This window comes from Colius striatus, chromosome 11, assembly GCF_028858725.1.
Source record: "Colius striatus isolate bColStr4 chromosome 11, bColStr4.1.hap1, whole genome shotgun sequence".
In the NCBI taxonomy this organism is placed as follows: Eukaryota; Metazoa; Chordata; class Aves; order Coliiformes; family Coliidae; genus Colius; species Colius striatus.
The window spans coordinates 17,685,484-17,704,649 of NC_084769.1; the positions used below are offsets into that span (position 1 = coordinate 17,685,484).

Below are 19,166 nucleotides of genomic sequence, written 5' to 3' on the forward strand. Positions count from 1 at the left end.
AGCCGTGTCCTTGCATCCACACTTCTAGGATCCTCCCTGCCCTGGGAGGGATCCTCTCTGCTTTGCTGCGTGTGTGGGGAACCTACAGCTCCATGGCTGGGGCAGGGCTGGGCACACCTGGGCTGTGCTGGGGACTCAGTGGGCTTGAACCAGCAGAGAGTTTAGCTGCAAAATCTCAGTGTGGTTACAGGCCTGGGGGCTGCAAGCATCTCTCTTGCTTGTTGCCACCTTTCATACATGTATGGCAAGGTGCAGAGAGGATGGACCTAATGGTGGTACTGAGCCCATCTCTGTCCCAGACCAATGTCTCTCCATGCTTCTCCAGCCTCTGTGGCTTGCCCTTCCTTCTGGCATCTCCAGACCATCCCCACCTCCATCCCTTTGCCTTTTGCTGTAGAGGAGCCACAGGGCAGGTGCGCACCTGGAGCTGTGACCCTGTGAAGTGTCTGTTCTGGGTTGGGTGCTGCCAGGAGGCAGGAGGCTGCAGACAGACAGGTGTCTGGGGTTGCCCTCTCAGTTTCCTGCAGGCTATGGGGTGCAGGGGGCTGAAAGCACGCTGGGGGAGTGCAGGGCACCCCTGGGGCTGTGCAAGCAAACACATGGGTATCAGGGAACACACGCTGCAGGGCACTGCTGGGAGGCAGCTGGGATGGTACCCCAGCTACTCCCTGTCTCCAGCAACACATGAGGTCTCCAAAAGCATGGATGGACAGTCCCCACGTGCTCTGGGGACAGCTGAACAGCCACTGCCAGCCCCACACCTGACGTGTCCCCAGGAGTGGGGGCCACAGGGGATCTGCCCTGCTGTCCTCACACCGAGCAGGGGACAGCCACAGAGCCCACGAGGCTCTGGCAGTCGGGCTGGGCAGCTGCCTGCACGCTGACGGCACCGGCTATTCCCGGCCCCCGCATGGTCACTGGCTGTGCTGAGTCAGGGGCCTGGGGTACAGCTGCTACTCCTGTGCCCCGGCACAGAGCCCTTTGGCCCCATGGATCCCCGAGTCCCCTCCTGCACACAAATCCCACCCTGCTGGCTGTGGCATCTTCTCCTCGAGGGTTCTGCTGCAGTGCTCAGGTGACAGGCACATCCAGCGATTTGTCAGTCTAATTAAAGCCTCGAGAGCCTAATCAAAACGTATTGTCAGTCCAGTTGTATTTATAGTGCCACTCATGGCAGTGTGCTTCCCGCACGGCTGCCGCTGCCGCCGCGGCCTCGGGGTGCTGATGTTCCCCAGGGAGGAGGAGCTGAGGGTCACGGCTCTGCTCCCTTTCCTTGCTCTCACAGCCTTGCCTTTCCCTTGCTTCTAAATTTGCCGGTGGGGAGCCATTTCCCAGGCAGCGAGAGCTGTTCTTGAGCACTCCCATGGCCGTTTCTCCTGGGAGCAGCGACCTGGGAGCAGCAGAGCTCCGCTGCCCGCCGGGCTGGCAGGATGGCCGCGCTCCCAAGTTTTTCTGTTTTCCTCTGACACCTTTTGAGCTCCGGCTTCCTGGTAATGCAGATGAATATTTCATGAGCACAGCGGGGTGAACTCGACACTTAAGGAAAGCAATGACCCAGCAGGAGCAGGCGCAGGTGCGCTCGCACACGGGCAGGGGCACACGCGCCTCGCACACGCGTGGGCACGGCCGGAGCCCGCCCGGCAGGACGTGGGCGCAGCTGGGGGCTCTGTCCCGGCTCCCCCCCAGCCGCCCCTCTCTCTTCTCTCCCCAGCAGCCGCCAGCGCGGAGGAGGCAGAGCCATGGCATCGCTGCTGTGCAACGCCCGTGAGTGCCCCGGCGGAGGGGTGGTGCAGTGCAGGGCACCGGGCGAGCCGGATTTACGCCAGGGCAAATCTGGCCCGAGGGCTGAGCTCACCTTTGCCGCGCTCGGGAGCATTCCTGCCCTCCCCGCGCCTGTCGGGACTGGGCTTGCCAGCGCCCAGGGCGGGTGGGAAGGGTGCATGAGGAATTTCCTTCTACTCCTCTTGTGGCAAAGGGAGTTTGTTTGGGATCTGTCCCTCCTCTGTCCCAAATGGGAGCAAGGTACCGGGGCACAGTGCCTGGATACCCCTGCCTACCCTCAGTGATGCAGCCCACGCTGTCCCCAGGCATCCAGCTCACAGACACCCTGGAGCAGATGCAGCAAGGGACGCTGATGCGCAAAGTCAAGTCCAAGAGCTGGAAGAAGCAGCGTTACTTCAAGCTGCAGGATGACTGCATGACCATCTGGTACCAGTCCAAGAGGACAGGCAAAACCGAGTCTGCCTGTGAGTACTGGCTGTTGTGTGTTGGCCGTGGCACCATCAGTAGGGTTCAGAGAGAACAGGGGTGTGAATGTATGGAGATTCTTGGAGCCATGTTTGCAAAGGGTGCTGGGGCATTTGAGAGAGGCTTTGTGTGCATTTGGGGACTCTTCTCACCCACACCTCTCCATGAAGCATCCAGCTGCCAGTAGGGTCCATGGGCCACAAGTAGAAATTGCAGCTGATAGAAGTGGAAGCTCTGACATGCTGTCAAAGGAGTAGGCAGACAAAGAGGTGCAGATGGATGGATGGATGGATGGCTCAATGGTTCGATGGGTGAATGACTGGAGAAAGGAACGGCTGGAAGGACAGATGTCTGTGGGCAGTGCCCCCTGCCCTGTGGTCCTTGTCCCCCACAGACAGGTCTCCCCTCCCTCTGCCCCAGTCTCCATCAGCGATGTGGAGACCGTGCGGGAAGGGCACCAGTCGGAGGTGCTGCAGAGCCTGGCTGAGGAGTTTCCCCCTGAGCGCTGCTTCACCATTGTCTTCTATGGGCGCCGGGGCAACCTGGACCTCATTGCTGGCTCAGCGGAGGAAGCGCAGTGCTGGGTCCAGGGCTTGCGCCAGCTCATTGAGGTGGTCACCAGCATGGATCAAAGGGAGAAGATAGACCAATATCCTTCTTATGGGCACCACTCTCCCCTACTTCTTCCCCAATCTCGAGCTTTGTCCCAGCATGTGCTTGGTTCTTCTGGGTCTCACCATCTGCATTAGGGCACAGAGAAGGAAAAAGAGGCCTTCTGATGCTCCCCAGCTCCATCTCTCTTAACCAAAGTAATTTCCCTTAACACCTGCCCTGGTTTCTTGCACGTGGATTCGTGACTGGTTCCAGAAAGCTGACAAGAATAAGGATGGGCGCATGAACTTCAAGGAGGTGCAGCGTCTCCTCAAGATGATGAATGTAGATATGAATGAGGATCATGCCCTGCGGCTCTTCCAGGTAAGCACCGTACCTGAGGGCCTTGAGGAGCTTTCAAAAGCTGGGGACATTCAAAACCCACCTGGATGAGTTCGTGTGTGACCTACTCTAGGTGGTCCTGCTGTGGCAGGGGGGGTGGACTGGATGATATTTCGAGGTCCCTTCCTACCCTTAAGATTCTGTGATTCTGTGTGATGCTCACCACTGCTGCTCGTGTGGAGTCTCTGTGCCCTCTACTAGGGGTGGGAGAATATCCCCCCCAGCCCCGTGGGGTGGCCAGGACATTGCCCCAGCTGCTGAATGAGCTCCCTTGCAGGCTGCTGACAAGTCTGAGTCGGGGACGCTGGAAGGGGAGGAGTTTGTGCTGTTCTACAAGGCCCTCACACAGCGTGAGGAGGTGCTGAGCCTCTTCCAGGACTTCTCTGAGGATGGGAAGAAGCTGACGCTGCTGGAGCTGGTGGATTTCCTGCAGCAGGAACAGCTGGAGGATGAGGGCACAGAGGAGCTGGCCATGGAGCTCATTGACAAGTACGAGCCATCGGAGACAGGTGAGAGCCCAGACCTGGCTGTGCTGTGCACGGGGGAAGGAGGGGTGTGGGTGGGCACAGGGGGAGGAAGGGGTGTGGGTGGGCACAGGGGGAAGGCTCACCATGATGTGACCTGGGTGCAGTTCCCCTTTCTTTGGTGCATCCCTGGACCATTTTGAGGTAGAAGGTTGACCAGCCAAGGGGTGCAAGCTCCAGCTGTGGGGTCTGCTGCCCACTTTCCCATGGCTGCTACCCTGAAATATGCCTATTTCTTCTCTGTGCCCCAACTTCTGCCAGCAGCTGTGCCCACCAGGCTGGGGATGCCAAGAGCCCCCAGCAGCCCCGTTTGCCCCCATCCCATGCCCTCCACGTCCCCAGCTGTCACTGAGCCTCCTGCTCTGCCTGCAGTCCGTGCTCTCCATGCGCTGAGTGCCGATGGCTTCCTCATGTACCTCTGCTCCCCGGAGGGCTCCATCTTCAACCCCCAGCACCGGGCGCTGTGGCAGGACATGAACCAGCCCCTCTGCCACTACTTCATCTCCTCCTCCCACAACACGTACCTGATAGAGGACCAGATCCGAGGCCACAGCAGCATCGAGGGCTACATCAGGTAAAGAGGTAAAGGGGCTGCTCCCTCCCGGCTGCCCCCTAGCACCCTCCTACCCCAGTGCTGTTCCCCAAGCAGCTCCATGGGGGAAATATAGAAGCCCCTTTGCCTCCTCTATGGTCCAGCACCCCTGGGTGGTGCTCAGCAAGGTGGACACTGAGCCCAGTGCTGCCTGCCCTCCATGCAGCAGCATCCTCAAACTTGGTGGCCGTCCTCTGGTCCCTGTAAGGGGTGACACGCACACGGGCAGAGGGGAGGACAAGGGGCTGGTGCCCTAGCTGGGTCTCAGGGGCGACAATGCAACCTTAGGGCTCTGAAACGGGGCTGCCGGTGCCTGGAGGTGGATTGCTGGGACGGGCCAAATGGGGAGCCCATGGTGTACCACGGCCACACTTTCACCTCCAAGATCCCCTTCCGGGAGGTGGTGAGCACCCTGGGGAAGTACGCCTTCAAGGTAGGGCACCCTGCCTCGGGTGCGGGGTGTCGTGGGTGGCCCTTGACGGGTGGAGGAGGAGACATGGCTGTAATTAGGGATGGTGCTGGGTTTCTGGAGTGGTGCTGGGGCTCATATATCTGGTGCTACTGCCAGCTCTGCCCACACCATGGATGAGGAGGGTGGCTGGGCGCCTTCCTGGGGTGGGTAATACTGAGGGGTCTGGCTCACAGCCCTGTGCTGGGCCATGCCAGGGGATAGGGGGTCACACAGGCACGGTCTGATAGGGGTGTAGGGTTGACATGGTGCCTGGGGCTTGTGGGGCTGAGGTAGGTGTGGGAAAACGCTGAAGGGTTGTCAAGGTCTCAGGGGGATGGATACAAGTGGGCACAATGGGCTCCTTCCTGGCACTGCCCGGAGGGGAGAGGGCTCCCCAACCCCACCGAGACTTATCTCCAGCCCCGCACACTGCTCCCCAGACCTCGGACTACCCAGTGATCCTGTCCCTGGAGAACCACTGCAGCATGGAGCAGCAGGAGGTGCTGGCCCAGCAGCTCAAGACCATCCTGGGGGAGCAGCTCCTCACCTCCACCACCGATGGGCGCATCCCCACCCAGCTCCCGTCCCCAGAGGTAGGGACAGAGCACAGCCACGCTGGGCACCGCTCTCCTGCCTGGCAGTAGTGGTGGCTCTGCTCTCCAGAGAAAGGCCACTCCTGTCCCAACATTATCCTGCTTTGCCGGAGCACTTGGGGACCCTGGAGATACTGCTCCTCATGTTCAAAGCTGTTCCCAGTGTTGTCCTCCCCTGCTCGGATAGCAGACTGGAGCTGTCCCACTCTGTCCCCTCCTGGGTGCTGGAGGGAGCTGGTGGTGCTGGCCCCCAGCAGTGCGGGGTTGCAGGGCACAGCAAATCACCCTGAGGTGCCTACCTCTCTATCCCCAACCCTGCAGGAGCTGAAGCACAAGATCCTGCTGAAGGGGAAGAAGATCGGGCGGCTGGAGGACACGCTGGATGGGCCGGAGGACGAGGCGCCTGACGTGTCTGATGATGACAACGGGGCTGAGGCAGAGGAGGAGAGGAGGAGGGCGAAGGTGGGTGGATTGAGCTGGGGACCAGCTGGGAGTGCTAAGCCCCCAGTCACAGCTATGGGCAGTGGTGACATCCCAGTGCTGAGAGGCAGAGGTTGCAGGGACATCCCCGGGCAGGGGAATAGCCCTTTCTGCCTCTGGCCATGCCATCCCCCTCTCTGCACAGCATACCTGTGGTGGCACCATGTTGGGGGTCTCTTGCTTGCTCTGCTCCTGGCAGGAAGGCTGCCCATGGCGGGGAGGCTGCCGTCCCCAGCACAACCCTGGCTGCTCTTGGCTGCCCCTGCTCTACAGTCCCTCTGCTGGTTGAGCGCTGGGGACAACGCTCCTGTCAGGAGGGACCCAGCCTGGCTCTGCCTTGCAGAAGGACAAGGAGAGTCTGGCGCAGGAGTTGTCTGACTGTGTCATCTACTGCAAGAACGTGTCCTTCCGAGGCTTCCAGGAGGCCCGCAGCCACTCCCGGCCCTCTGAGATCTCCTCCCTCTCCGAGGCCAAGGCCAGGAAGCTCATCCGGGACGCAGGTGAGATGGAGGGGACAGAGGCACCGGGGCATCAGGCCAGGGTGGAGGGAGCAGGTGGCTTCCTCACATATAGATCTAGAACTTCAAGACAGCAGAGTTCCCTCCCTATCTGTGGGGAATGGGGTCCAGCAGGGCTCTACCCTGGTTTTAGGCTCTGGTAGGTGAGGGGGGTTTAGTGGCTTAGAAAGCGAGGCAGGATGCCTGGTTTCCATGGAGGGGAGAGCGACAAGGATTGGTGGGCGGGTGTGTGGATGAGTACACAGGATGGATGGATGGACAGACAGGCAGCACATGAGGGTGATTGTAGGAATGACCCCAGCAGTGCCCCTCACATTCCATCCCCAGGGAACGAGTTTGTCCGCCACAACGCCTGGCAGCTGACTCGCATCTACCCCAGCGGGATGCGGACTGACTCCTCCAACTACAGCCCCCAGGAGATGTGGAACGTGGGGTGCCAGATCGGTATGGCTGGGGGCATCAGGGCGGTGGGCTGGGGAGATAAAGGCCCTGGGTCCTAGAACAAATGGCACCATCAACACTCATGTTTGTGCCAGCTACAACCCCAGCTAGAACCAGGTCTGGCTGCAGGCTCTTGCTGTGCCCTGAGGAGCCCAGTGCCTTGTCCCTCTGTGCAGAACCACAACTCTCTGGCCTCAGGGACAGGCTGGTTCTCAGCTCCAAGCAGGGCACAGTGTCCCTCAGCTGCCCTGAACCCTTTCCCTGTCACCTTCCTGCAGTGGCCCTGAACTTCCAGACAGCTGGCATGGAGATGGACCTGTGTGATGGGCTTTTCAGCCAGAACGGCCGCTGTGGCTACGTGCTCAAACCACCCTTCATGAGAGACGAGGAGACGCTCTTCAACCCCAGCGACCTCAGCAGCCCGGAGGGCCCCGGCCCCATCACCCTGACGATCCAGGTACCGGGCCAAGGAGAGGCCCTGGGGAGCCATCACCGTGTCCTGGGGTTCTGTTGGTCCCTGGTGGCTGGGGACATAGACAAGCAGTGTACTGGGGCCCAGCAGCCTCCCCACAGCTGGCTTCAGCTGCTCCCTGGTTCATGGGATACCTTACCCTTTCCTACAGGTGATCAGTGGGCAGCAGCTGCCCAAAGTGGCCAACAGCAAGGAGGGAGCCATCATCGACCCGCTGGTGCGCGTGGAGATCCACGGGGTCCCCGCAGACCAGGCACACCAGGAGACCAAGTACATTGAGAACAATGGTGAGTCCCAGGGTAGTGGCAAGGCCCTGCTGCCCCAGGTGCTGCCCTCCCCAGCCCTTCTAGCATCTGGTCACCCTTCCCAGGCTTTAACCCTCGCTGGGACGAGACGCTCCAGTTCCAGCTCCATGTGCCTGAGCTCGCCCTCGTCCGCTTCGTGGTGGAAGATTATGACAAGACCTCCAGGAATGACTTTGTGGGCCAGTTCACCCTCGCCTTTGCCAACATCAAACCAGGTGAGCAGCTGCTTGCTCAGTGGTGGGAGGATGGGCACCCAGGGCAGCCTCACAAGAGTGTCTGGGACTCAGTGGTGTGGGGTCTGTCAGTCAGCCAGAGCCTCCCTCTCCCCCCTCCAGGCTACCGCCACATCCATCTCCTCTCCAAGGACGGCACGGGCATCCCACCCTCGTCGCTCTTCGTGCACATCCGCATCACCCATCCGCCTGGCCCAGAGCAGGACTGAGCCCCTGCGGCGAGCAGGACTTGGATAGAAGCCATAGGGCCGGCTCCCAGCAGCTGGGGCTGCAGAGCCAACCCCTCACCTTCTTGTTGAGCTGTGTTGTCCTCGTGTTGTTGTCGCTGCTGTGCCCCTGTAGCCACCAAGGGCTGGGAAAAAGCACTGACCTCTCCTTCCCAGGGTTGGGATGCTGCCTCCCACGCATGAGCGTGGGGTCTGTGCTGGTGCAGCCTCCTGCACTCTCGCTGTGGATCTTGCCTTGACCCAGTTGGCCTCAGGGAGGAGGAAAAATGGTGCATGACCCCGGCTCTGCCACAGGGGCTGGTCCCCCCTGGGCCGGGAAGCGAGGCTGAAGCTGAGCAAAGCCCAAAGTTGGGCAGAGCTGGCCGAGGAGTCGGTCCTCATGCCCCCCCAGCATAGCCCTTCCTAACCCTTCTCTGTGTCCCCTCTCTGTAAGCCACCCAATAAATTGTTGAGTGACAGGCAGTTGAGGTCGGGGTGCAGTGGTGCTGGGGACTCAAGGAGCTGGGCTTATGCTCTTTCCCTGTGAGCACTAGGCCCACACATCACCCAGGGCTCCCAACAGCTCCAAGAACCGACAGTAAAAGGAGCTGAGAGATTCCTTTTATACAGCTGCCTATTTTACAACCCATATACATATATGCCTGTACACACACAGACAGCTCTGCAGCAGGCCTGTCACTGGCGCTTTAAAGCAGTCAGGATCTGGCCTCACTGTGAGGTGCCATCCTTCTCCCCGGGCCCCCCTCCTTCCCGCTCCATCCCAGGGAGCCCCTCTGCCCGGCTCTCCCTCTGCACGGCGTGGAGGTGGACAGTGGGTGTGCTGGGGTCCTTGCCTACCCCCTGGCTGGGGTCGCCGGCCCCGCTCTCGGGGTGATGCCTCTGGATGTGTTTGATGACCTGAAATTTCTGCTTGGCCTTGTAAGGGCAGTATCGGCAGAAGAAGGGGTGCTCGTTGGTGTGGGTCAGGTAGTGGTGGCGCAGGCCGGCCGCCCAGCGGAAAGCCCGCCCGCAGGCGTTGCACACGTAGGGCTTCTCCTCGCTGTGCTTCTTCAGGTGGGTCTTGAGGAGGAAGCGGGTCTTGAAGGCCTTGCCACACTGCTCGCAGATGAAGGAGCGGGCCTCCCGGTGCCGCGTCTCCTTGTGCACGCGCAGGGCGTCCGCGCGGTTGGTGCGGTACTCACACTCGTCACAGCAGTACGGCTTCAGGCCTGGGGCAGCGGGCAAGGGGATGGCACCGGGCTGAGGGGACGGTGTCCAGCACCCTACAGGTCTCGCACCAGTCCCCAGGGACTCCCCACTACACCCCATCATAGCAGCAGGTACCCCAAGACCTCCCATTTCCAAGGCACCGCGGGGTATCTGCAGTCCATACCACCCCCAGGGCACTGTCCATAACCCACCAGCACATCAGAATGTGCTGTTCTTCAAGTGCTGGAAGTCCTCCCTGCTTCCAGCTAGGCCACCGGTAGCAAAGGAAGCACAGAGCTGGGGTCCCCACAGCCCCGACACCCTCCCTGGTGCCCCACAGCCCTGTCCCCAGCAGAGAGCACTCACCCGTGTGCTTCGTCATGTGGTACTTGAGCTGGTTCACCCACTTGCACTTGTAGCCACAGTCAGGGCAGAGGTATTTCCGCTCCTCCTTGTGGATCCGCATGTGGTACTGGGCATAGGGCAAGAGGGCAGGGTGAGGCTGTGTCCCATGCCCTGAGAATGTGCAGGGCATTGGGGTGCCAGCAAGGGGCTCAAAGACAGTTCTGCCCTCTCAAACTGTGTGGGGCAAGGAGGGCTGTCTGCTTTCCCGACACACTATGAGCAGGGGGAAACCACAGTGGGGTCAGTATGGCACAGGCTTTTCTCTCCAGTTTGGTATTTAGGGCAGAGTCCTGGTTAAAGCCCAGCCCAGCAGAGCTGGGCCTGAGCTAACCACGTGGCACAGCCTCACCCAGGTGGCCCCAGAGGGCTCCAGCTCAGCCTGGCCATTAAAAAAGTCGATATTTCTTCTAGTAAAACCAAACCATTTTCCCCTCCATTTACCCCACGCCTGGCCCTCCTGTTCTAGGAAAGGCCCTTTACCACACATGAGGATGCTAATCACCTACAGAAACGAGGGCAGGCTCTGGCTGTGCTTGCAGGGAAGCTGAGGTTTCCCCACACTGTGTCTCACTGGTGCCACAGAGCACTCTGTGATCCTGCGGGCAGCCAAGCTCAGCTTTGAGTGGTGTGAGGCTGTATCCAGAGCACCCCAGAGAAGTTAGCGGGAAGAGGAGGAGACTTGGACAGCTGCCCACCTTCTTGCTTTGCTACAAATCCCCCCTTCCCCTTAACATGCAACAGCAGGGAGAGGGGAAGAAACATTGCACCCACCCCAGTTTTATCTGCTCGCCTGTGTAACGGCCACTGAAGAGGACAGAGGACAAAAGCTTCGAGTTTCTTCTTCCCCACACCCCTGAGTCTGGCTGATCCCCTCCTACCCTGTGCAGAAGCAGCGGGACATTACCCAAGCAGGGCTCTCACCTTGAGACGCGAGGGGTCGGCACAGGCGTATTGGCAGAGGTGGCACTTGTAGGGCTTCTCGCCAGTGTGGATGCGGATGTGCCACGTGATCTTCTGCCTGTTCTTGGTGGTGTACTCACAGTCGGAGCACTTGTACATGCGGGTGCTGCCGTGGCCCTTCATGTGCTGGTCGAAGACGAGCTGGTGGCGGCAGGTGAAGTCGCAGAAGGGGCACTGCAGGGGCCTGTCCTGGGGGGCGGCCGGCTCGTGGCTCTCCACGTAGTGCAGCACCAGCTGCTGCCGCTCCTTGGCCGCGAAGCTGCACAGCTCGCAGCGGTGGCTGAAGTGCTGCCTCCTGTGCTCCTCTAGAGCCTCCCGGGTGGCGAAGGTCTCCTTGCAGGTGCCGCACTCCAGGTGCGGGTGCTGCTTCTGCACGTGGCACTTGAGGGTGGCCTCGCTGTGGCACACGAAGCTGCAGCGCGGGCAGCCGTAGGACACCTTCTCCTCATGCCGCCGCAGGACGTGCTGCTTGAGGGCCGTCTCGGAGCTGAAGCGAGCCTCGCAGCGGGAGCAGCCGAAGTTGAGCTCACCGTGGTGGCAGCTGTTGACGTGGCGGGTGATGTCATTCTGCAGGTAGCTGCTGTAGTCGCAGAGTGGGCAGAAGTGGGTGGGCGTCTTCTCGTGCACCCGCAGGCGGTGGATGCGGAGCTTGGAGTTGGTACCAAAGGTCTGGCCACAGACGCCACAGGCGATGCGCCCCACGCCAGTGTGCAGGGACTGGTGGGCTTCCAGGCGGTAGCGCCGCGTCGTGCTGAACTCGCAGTAGCGGCACTTGTGCGGCTTCACCCCCTCGTGCTTGATGCGGATGTGCTGCCGCAGGCAGCGGGCCTGCTTGCAGGTAAACTCGCACTGGCGGCACTGCAGCTGCGGCCGCTTGCTGTAGTGCTTGCGGTGCAGCTTGCGGTGCAGCCGCAGGGCTTTGGCCACCTTGGAGGTGAAGGGGCAGGAGGCGCAGCGGAATTCGCCCAGCACCACGCAGCCCCTCTTCTTGTGCGTCTTCATGGCCCGCTCCTGGTGGCAGGTGAAGGGGCAGGTGGGGCAACAGAAACGTCTTCTCTTGGGCAGGGATGCCTTTGGGGGAGCTGCGTCCAGTGGGAACTCATGGGGCTGGCCTGTCTCGACACAGCCTGGGTCCCCCGCAGGGAGTTTGGTGCTTTGGGGTCCATCTTCCTTGGGATGCGTGACGTGCTTCTCGGCACAGTGGCTCCTGAGGGCCCGCTGGGAGCGGAAGGCTTCAGGGCACAGGGCACACCAGAATTGTTCCAGGCTCCGGCACCCATCCTCCACATGAGAGGTGATGGTGGAGAGGCGTGAGCACACGAAGGAGCAGGAGTTGCAGTGCAGCTTTCCCCCCTCCAGCCGGTATTTCTCTGAGGGTTTCCCAGGCTGGGAGGGACAAGCAGCTCCACTTGCCTCAGCTCCATCTGCTTGCTGCGGAGACACTTCTGCCACCTCTGTGCTGTTGCCTGGCTGGGATTTCTCAGGGGCAGGACAGCCCAGTTGCCCAGCCAAAGGACTGCCTGCTGCCTGCACTTTATCAGGGAGCAGCTCAGCTTCCCAAGGGCCCTCCATGTCTCCAGACTCCTCTGAGACTCCATTCTCCCTCTCTGCTGGTTCTGTACCACTATCACCAGGCTGGTCAGCAGGTTGGCACAACCCACGTGGCTCCTGACCAGCTGGTTTGAGGATCTTGTTCTTCTTCAGGAGGATGGGGCACTTCTTGATGAGGTGGGTGTTGAGCCCTCTTTGCTGCTTAAAGCTGGCGCCGCAGTCGCGGCACACGAGTGGGGCCCGGCGGCTCTGGCAGCTGCCTTTGGAGTGCAGGGACAGCGACTTCTCCTTCCGCGTGACATACGAGCACTTCTCACACTTAAACACCTGGCTCTCTGACTGCACCACCAGCATCTGCACCCTGCCCTCCAGCACCAGTGTCTCTGCCTGCTCCTTGTCCTGCTTCCGCAGAGCCTTCAGTACTGATTCTGAGCCACCCCTGGCATCCTCACCCGAGGTGGCCACATCCCCTGGGCCTAGCGGCTGGCTCTGCTCAGCCACCTTCAGCACGCTGAGCCAGGCCTCCGGCAGCTCGGCTTGGCAAGGCTCCCTCAGCTCTGTGTGTGACACCACCTTGTGGTGCTCCGAACATGACCCCTCATGGTGGGCCGTGCCCTGCCTCAGGGAGTCTTTTCCCTGCCTGTCTCCTGCCACTACATCACCCTCCAGCCTCACCGCCTCATCATCCTCCCGTACATCTGTTTCCTCTTCCTCAAAGTCTTGGATGTCTTCGAGTGTATTATCATTGTCCTCCAAGCCAAGGTCATCCCGGGAGCTCAGCATCTCATAGGCTGCTGAAGGCTCTTTGCAGGGCAGCATTTCCACTCTCTCTGGCTGTGCCACGCAGCCTTCTCCAGTCAAATGCTCCAGGAGGGGGTCAGATGAGACATTCAGCTCCTCCAAGTGCAAGGTGCAGCTCTCAGCCACATTCCCAGAAGCAGTGAGCTGTGCTGAGCCTGTAGCAATGTCTTCTGGCATGTGGTCATGTCCAGGGGCATCCTCAGCAGCAGGATGGCGCTGATCCCCCTCACCCACATCCTTCTCTGCCTCACTGCTGCTCTCCAGTGGTGCAGTGTCCTGCCCGACCAAGGGCACCTCTACAGCTTTCTGGGGGCCCTCTTCCCCCTCAGATGGCTTTGCCTTTGCCCGCTGCTCCTTGCTAGCGAGGGGGAAGCTAGCATCGACACGCAGGGCTGTGCCGAGCTCATAGCCAAAGAGGGCCTCGGATGAGCTGATCTCCAGCTCCCTGCTGGCATAGTTTTCCAGCCAGTCCTTGTCACCAGGGACATAACCGTGAGTCTTGCGCTTGTGGAAGAAGAGGCTGGTGTTGCTGAAGGTGCAGTAGGAACAGAGGGCACAGCGAAACTCCTTCTGCTTGGTGTGCTTGCAGTTCTCGTGGTTCAGCAGTGCCTGCTTGTACTTGGTCTGGTAGGTGCAGTACTGGCACTGGAAAACAGGCACCTGGTAGTTCTGCAAGTGCTTTGCCTGCATGTGCTTCTGCAGCTCATGCTTGCGCTTGCAGGCGAAGCCACACACCTCGCAGATCAGGCTCTTGCCCTGGTGCCGCAGCTTGTGGCTGCTCAGCTGGTCAGCGCGGTGGCAGCGGTACGAGCACTGGTTGCACTGGTACCTGTGGGGAGAGCAGAATTGGGCAGGCAGTGTGAGGAACCAGGGCCTTATTCAGACACGCTGAGCTCTGCTCCCTGCCCCAGACAGAGCAGGGGCATTGTTCAGTTAGACAGATCTGACCTTTGCCGTCCAGGCAGCTCTTACCACAGGCAATTCCTCCCTGCCACAGCCATCGGCACTGCTAGTGCTTTACACCTCCAGACCCTCAACATGTCACACAAGCAGCACCTTCAGCAGCCCTGGAGGCTGTACTCAGTGCTGGTGATGCCACACTGAGAGTACTGCGTTCAGTTCTGTGCCTGTCACTACAAGAGGGACATTGAGGTCCTGGAGTGTGTCCAGAGACAGGCAATGAAGCTGGTGAAGGGTCTGGAGCACAAGTCTAATGAGAAGCAGCTGAGGGAGCTGGGGGTGTTTAGTCTGAAGAAGAGGCTGAAAGGAGACATGATCACTCTCTACAACTACCTGACAGGAGGCTGTAGTGAGGTAGGGGTCAGTGTCTTCTCTCTAGTAATAGATGATAGGAAATGTGCTATCCTTAAGCTGTGCCAGAGGAGGTTTAGATTGTAGATTAGGAAGAACATTTTCACTGAGGGGGTTATTAAGCACTGGCACAGGCTGCCCAGGGAGGTGGTGGAGTCATCACCCCTGGAGATATTTAAAAGATGCATAGATGAGGTACTGAGGGACACGGGCTAGTGGTGGGCTTGGCAGTGTGAGGTAAGTGGTTGGACTTGATGATCTTAAAAGTCTCTTCCAACCAAAATGACTCCATGGTTCTATGAGACAGGCTAGGCCCAAAGGAAGTGATAATACACAGGTGAAAAACATGTTTTGCCAGAGTCCTGCACATGCCTGAGTTGATCTTGGCCCCACAAACATCAGCAGAGCCCATGAACCCCAGCTCAGAGCTGCGCTGATGTGGTAATGCACCTTCTTGGTGGCACAGAGACATCAAAAACATCTTTGTATCCCCAGCACCATGCTGGTGACAACCCACAAAGCCCAAAGGCTGCACGTCTAACATGCCAGATAGAGCAGGCTGCAGCCAACCCCCCAAGCACAAGAGAGTGTGGCACACGGTGCAGCCTGGAGCAGCGGGCCCCTGCAGATGGCTCTGGGGAGCTGGCAGGCCAGCAGTGCCGAGGCTCATACCGGAGGTCTCCAGTGTGCTTGCGCATGTGGACGTTCAGGTAGTGCTTCCACTTGGTGATGTACCCGCACTCAGTGCACATGAAGTTCTTGTCATTGGAGTGCGTCAGCATGTGCTTGGACAGGTAGCTCACATCCCGGCATGTGAAGTCGCAGAGCTCACACTTGTGAGGTTTCTCTCCTACACACAACACAGGAATGCCCTCAGATAAAGCCTCCCTCCATGAGGAAACCAGCTCAGCAAGAGCTGGGGTGACAGCAGAGATAGGGGCCATGCCACGACTTCAGCCAAGTGACGCTAGGGTGGCAGAGCTGGTGATGGGACCCAGGGGCCCTCACCCAGCCCTCCTTGCCCACCCATAGCCAGGACAGGACCCTTCCCAACCCCAGCTGGGCTCTCAGGCCCCCCACAGTGGGCACCCACCAGTGTGCAGCAGCATGTGCCGGATGAGGACCCTCTTGTGCGCGGTGGCAAAGGCACACTCGGTGCACTTGTGGATCTTCTCATTGGCGTGCATCTTGCCCACGTGGTCGTGAAACTCCACGGGGTTGAAGGTGGCGTAGGGGCAGAAGCTGCACTGGAGCTGCTCGCTGCCTGGGTGGCCCTGCTTCTTGTGCTTGCGGAAGACGTGCTTGTTGGAGCAGATGAAGTCACACTGCTGGCAGTGGAAGGCGTAGTGGGTTTTCCGGTGAGCCTCCATGGCCTCAGCCGTGCCAAAGAGCAGAGAGCAGGCGTGGTACTTGCACTCCACCGCCTTGATGCTGTGAGCATCCTTCAGATGACGGACAAACTCCTTCCGGTCCTCCGCGCAGTAGTCGCAGCCACCCTGGAAGCAGCTCAGCCTCTTGGGCTCGGCTTTGTGAGTCTTCAAGTGCTCTTTGAGGGCCTGGCTGAGCCGAAACTTCTCGTTGCAGACGGGGCAGGAGTAAACGTCAGAGTAGAAGTTGGAGATGTCCTCGTGCATGCTGGCCATGTGGCGGTTGAGGGCGTTCTTCTCCACCGAGCTGTAGTGGCAGAGCGGGCAGCGATGGGCCTTCTCGCCTGTCTCTCGCATCATGTGGATTTTCAGCTTGCTTTTGCTGGTGAAGTACTTGTGGCAGTTGGGGCACTGCAGGCTGGGATCAGGGAAGTGCAGGTGAAGGTGTTCCACCAGGTGTGTCCGCTTCTTGAAGCACCGCTTGCACTCGGGGCACATGTGGGTCTTGTAGAGGTACTCGGAGCCCTCTGCGACATCCCCTTGTGAAAGCAGGAGGGGAAGCCATCAGCAGGGAAGAGACAAGAGAGCACAGACAGATCCATCTGTGCCAGGGTGAGGGCTTATACACACATGCAGTCATGCAGAAGCTATCTACTCAGAGGGACTGTCCCTACATGGTTCAGGTCAGCTCTTTCCAGCTCAATGCTGGCAAAACGAAGCCTCAATCAGGCCTGTCTGTGCACTCCCGATCCCCAAAGCCAGGCAGACTTTTGCCTGAGCCTGGTAGTAGTTGTGGATGGGCAAAAGAAGGGATGTGTTTGCTCAAGTAGAGGGCAAGGGCAACAGCACACTGGTATGTGAAGGAGATGCGGGGCTGCTGGAGGGCACGGGACCCCCAGGCCCCACCAGCCTGGACCACATCTCCCCTTCTGTGCTGCTTGTTCGTAATCAAAGGCCTGAGCAGCTCACAGAAGGGCCCTGTGTCCTACCTTTGAAGTGCTGTGCTTGTGGCACTCTGGCTTTCTTGGGAGTCACCTTCCCATTCTCTTTGGCCTTGCCTTCGCAGGTGCTCTCGCCATCCTCCTCTGGCGACTCCTCCCCACCACTGCCCGAGTCCTCTTCTCCAGCTGATGCTCTCTGCCCCTCCAAGATGCTCTCCCCAGTGGCTGTGGGCTTCGCTGGCCTGGCTTCTGCCATGGTGGCTTCCCAGCCAGGGTGGCAACTCCCCACCTCCTCCTGTCCTTCCGTTGCTGCTTTAGTAGGGAAAGACAGAGATCATCATTCTTCAGACAAGAGAAGGCCAGCCCCTCTCACCCACACATGTGCAAAAAAACCCTCCTGGCTGAGATGGGGGGCAAAAACTGTTGCACAGGGAGAATGGAACACAGAGCTCCCTGGCCCTTCAGTGGTACGGCCTCACTTGCTACACCTACCAGTTTTAACTGGGATGCAGGGACACACTCAACCCCTGCAGCACCCAGAGGCCCTGGCCCTCCCCTGGCCCATCCATACCGGCTGGTGGGATGCAGCGCTGCTCCAAGGTGCGGGTGCCCGAGCCAGGGGAGCCGTCTTTGCCGGGTGCCTCAGCGGTGTGGCCCTTCCTGTGCTGCCAGAAGAGCTTGGCATTGGCTGTGACGAAGTCGCAGCGGCCGCAGTGGAAGGGGAAGTGTGTGCGGTGATGCCGCTGCATGGCCGGGCGGCTGGGGAAGAGCAGCGGGCAGGCGCGGCAGGCGCAGGGCACGGGGGATGCCCCATGCAGCCGGCGCAGGTGGCCGCGCAGCTGCTTGCGGTCCTCTGTGGCGAAGGAGCAGCCTTCCTCGGGGCAGGGCAGGGCTCCCGGTGGGCCACGGTGAGTCTTGAAGTGCTCCTTGAGCTCCCCAGGCTGCACAAATGGCTCCTGGCAGACGGGGCACAGCAGGCGCTCGGGAATGGAGCCTTCCTGTGTGCTGGCTCTGGGCAGCTCCGAGCCCCTTGGCTCACTGGCAGAAGTCAGCAGTGCCCCTGGCAGCTCCAGATGACGCGGGGGGGCCAGCAGCAGGCAGTGGTGCTGGGACAGCAGGGAGGCCTCTGAGAAGCTCTGTCCGCACCTCTCACAGAAATACAGCTCCACCACTTTGACCAGCACCTCTGCAGAGAGCGAGGGGTGAGCATTAGAAAGGGCTTTTGCCAGTCCCAGAGCTTGGGACTTGTGGTTCAGGTCCAGCTGCAGGTGAGAAGGACAAATCCCTGTTGCCCCATAGTACAGTTTGGAGAACCACAGCCCCTGGGTATCCCAGGACACCTGCCATAAAAGAAGGAACACCACCAGCACCTGGGTGACCACAATGACCGAGTCTATCCCGTGGCACCTTTGAGGCATGCAGAGATACGAGGCCTGTTCCTGGCAGGCTATGCCCACACTGGGTGCAAGTGACAAGTATGCTGGGGTCGGTAGTCTGGGATGGAACTCTCCATCTGGTCCATACTGACAGCCCGGAGCAAACCCCTCACCGGCACACAATTTCCACAGCCAGCCCTCCCCATCCACACACTCAGCTCTTGCCAGGTCTGTGCTGAATGGTGGCACCAGACTCATGATGCATAGGGGTTACAGACACCAGGGCACTGTGGTGTCCCCAGGCTGGCCTTGGTCAGACCTCTCTCCCTCCATCAAGTGCTACAGGGCCCACACTGCCCACCCTGCACCCCGTACCTGTGGCATTGGCTGCGTTGCTCAGTGTCACATTGCCAGCCACTGCTTCGATGAATATTTCCACGTTGCTTCCTTCAGCGTGAGCCCCTTCCCCAGGTATTGATGCCTCTGCCAGCAGCAAGTCCTGGCTGGTGGTCAGCGGGGGAGCCCCAGCCAGGCTGGTGCTGGCCACACCGGGGCTTCCCACGGCTCCTGCCTCTGCCGGTGCTGGCAGGAGCAGCTCCGAGCACAGGGCCTCCATCTCCCTGCTGCCACCCTCAGACACAGCCCGTTCTGCGCTCATTACTACCGGGTGCTGGTTTGGTGTTGGGCAGGAGGGCCTCTCACCCCAGAACAGAAGAAAGTGCTTTGAACGAGGGAAAGCCCAGAGGTCCTGCAGGGTTTTGAGGGGCAGCCTGCGGCGCCGGTCCCCGGGCAGGGATGTGAAGCGGGGGGAATTTCACAACCGGCTCCTTCCTGCTGGCCAAGCCCACTGCCAGAGAGGAGGCGGGGGCGCAAGGACCCCTGAACTCTCCCCAGAGCGGCCCGGGGGCAGTCTCTCCCTGATCCCAACAGCCAGTGCCGCCTCCTCACACCCAGGCGGGCCCAGACCCGGGCCCAGGCCCGAGCCCAACCCCCAGACCCGGGCCCAACCTCCAGCGAGGAGGAGCCCACCGAAAGCCCCAGGCCCCTTCGCCGCGCAGCCCCGCCCTGTCCCCGCCACCGCGGGCCGGACCGGGGCGGCCGGCTCAAGCGGGGCCCCGGCGCCTGCGGCCCCGGCACATCTCGGCGGTGCGCACCGGGCGGGAGAGAGGCCGCGTCGCCCTGTGTGCAAC

At 60.4% G+C, this 19,166-nt stretch overlaps 2 protein-coding genes across 3 annotated transcripts; one reads left to right on the forward strand and one right to left on the reverse strand.

The window, feature by feature from the left end:
• Window positions 1–1,739: 1,739 nt before the first annotated feature.
• PLCD4 (phospholipase C delta 4) lies at window positions 1,740–8,058 on the forward strand. The gene is made up of 15 exons (XM_062004842.1): window positions 1,740–1,784; window positions 2,072–2,246; window positions 2,668–2,896; window positions 3,093–3,222; window positions 3,518–3,749; window positions 4,137–4,338; window positions 4,645–4,789; window positions 5,248–5,400; window positions 5,722–5,862; window positions 6,224–6,380; window positions 6,726–6,842; window positions 7,118–7,296; window positions 7,463–7,598; window positions 7,682–7,831; window positions 7,952–8,058. The coding sequence occupies exons 1-15, from the start codon at window positions 1,740–1,742 to the stop codon at window positions 8,056–8,058; spliced, it is 2,298 nt and encodes a 765-aa protein (XP_061860826.1).
• Window positions 8,059–8,690: 632 nt separating this feature from the next.
• ZNF142 (zinc finger protein 142) lies at window positions 8,691–19,036 on the reverse strand. 2 transcript variants are annotated; one of them, XM_062005097.1, is made up of 8 exons: window positions 18,352–19,036; window positions 17,172–17,786; window positions 16,649–16,909; window positions 15,386–16,198; window positions 14,965–15,142; window positions 10,591–13,810; window positions 9,631–9,736; window positions 8,691–9,284 (listed from the first exon to the last, which is right to left on the reverse strand). In XM_062005097.1, the coding sequence occupies exons 1-8, from the start codon at window positions 18,632–18,634 to the stop codon at window positions 8,785–8,787; spliced, it is 5,976 nt and encodes a 1,991-aa protein (XP_061861081.1). In that variant the 5' UTR covers window positions 18,635–19,036; the 3' UTR covers window positions 8,691–8,784. The 2 variants fall into 2 exon arrangements, with proteins under 2 accessions (XP_061861081.1, XP_061861080.1); XM_062005096.1 differs by having other exon boundaries at window positions 16,649–16,912.
• Window positions 19,037–19,166: the final 130 nt, after the last annotated feature.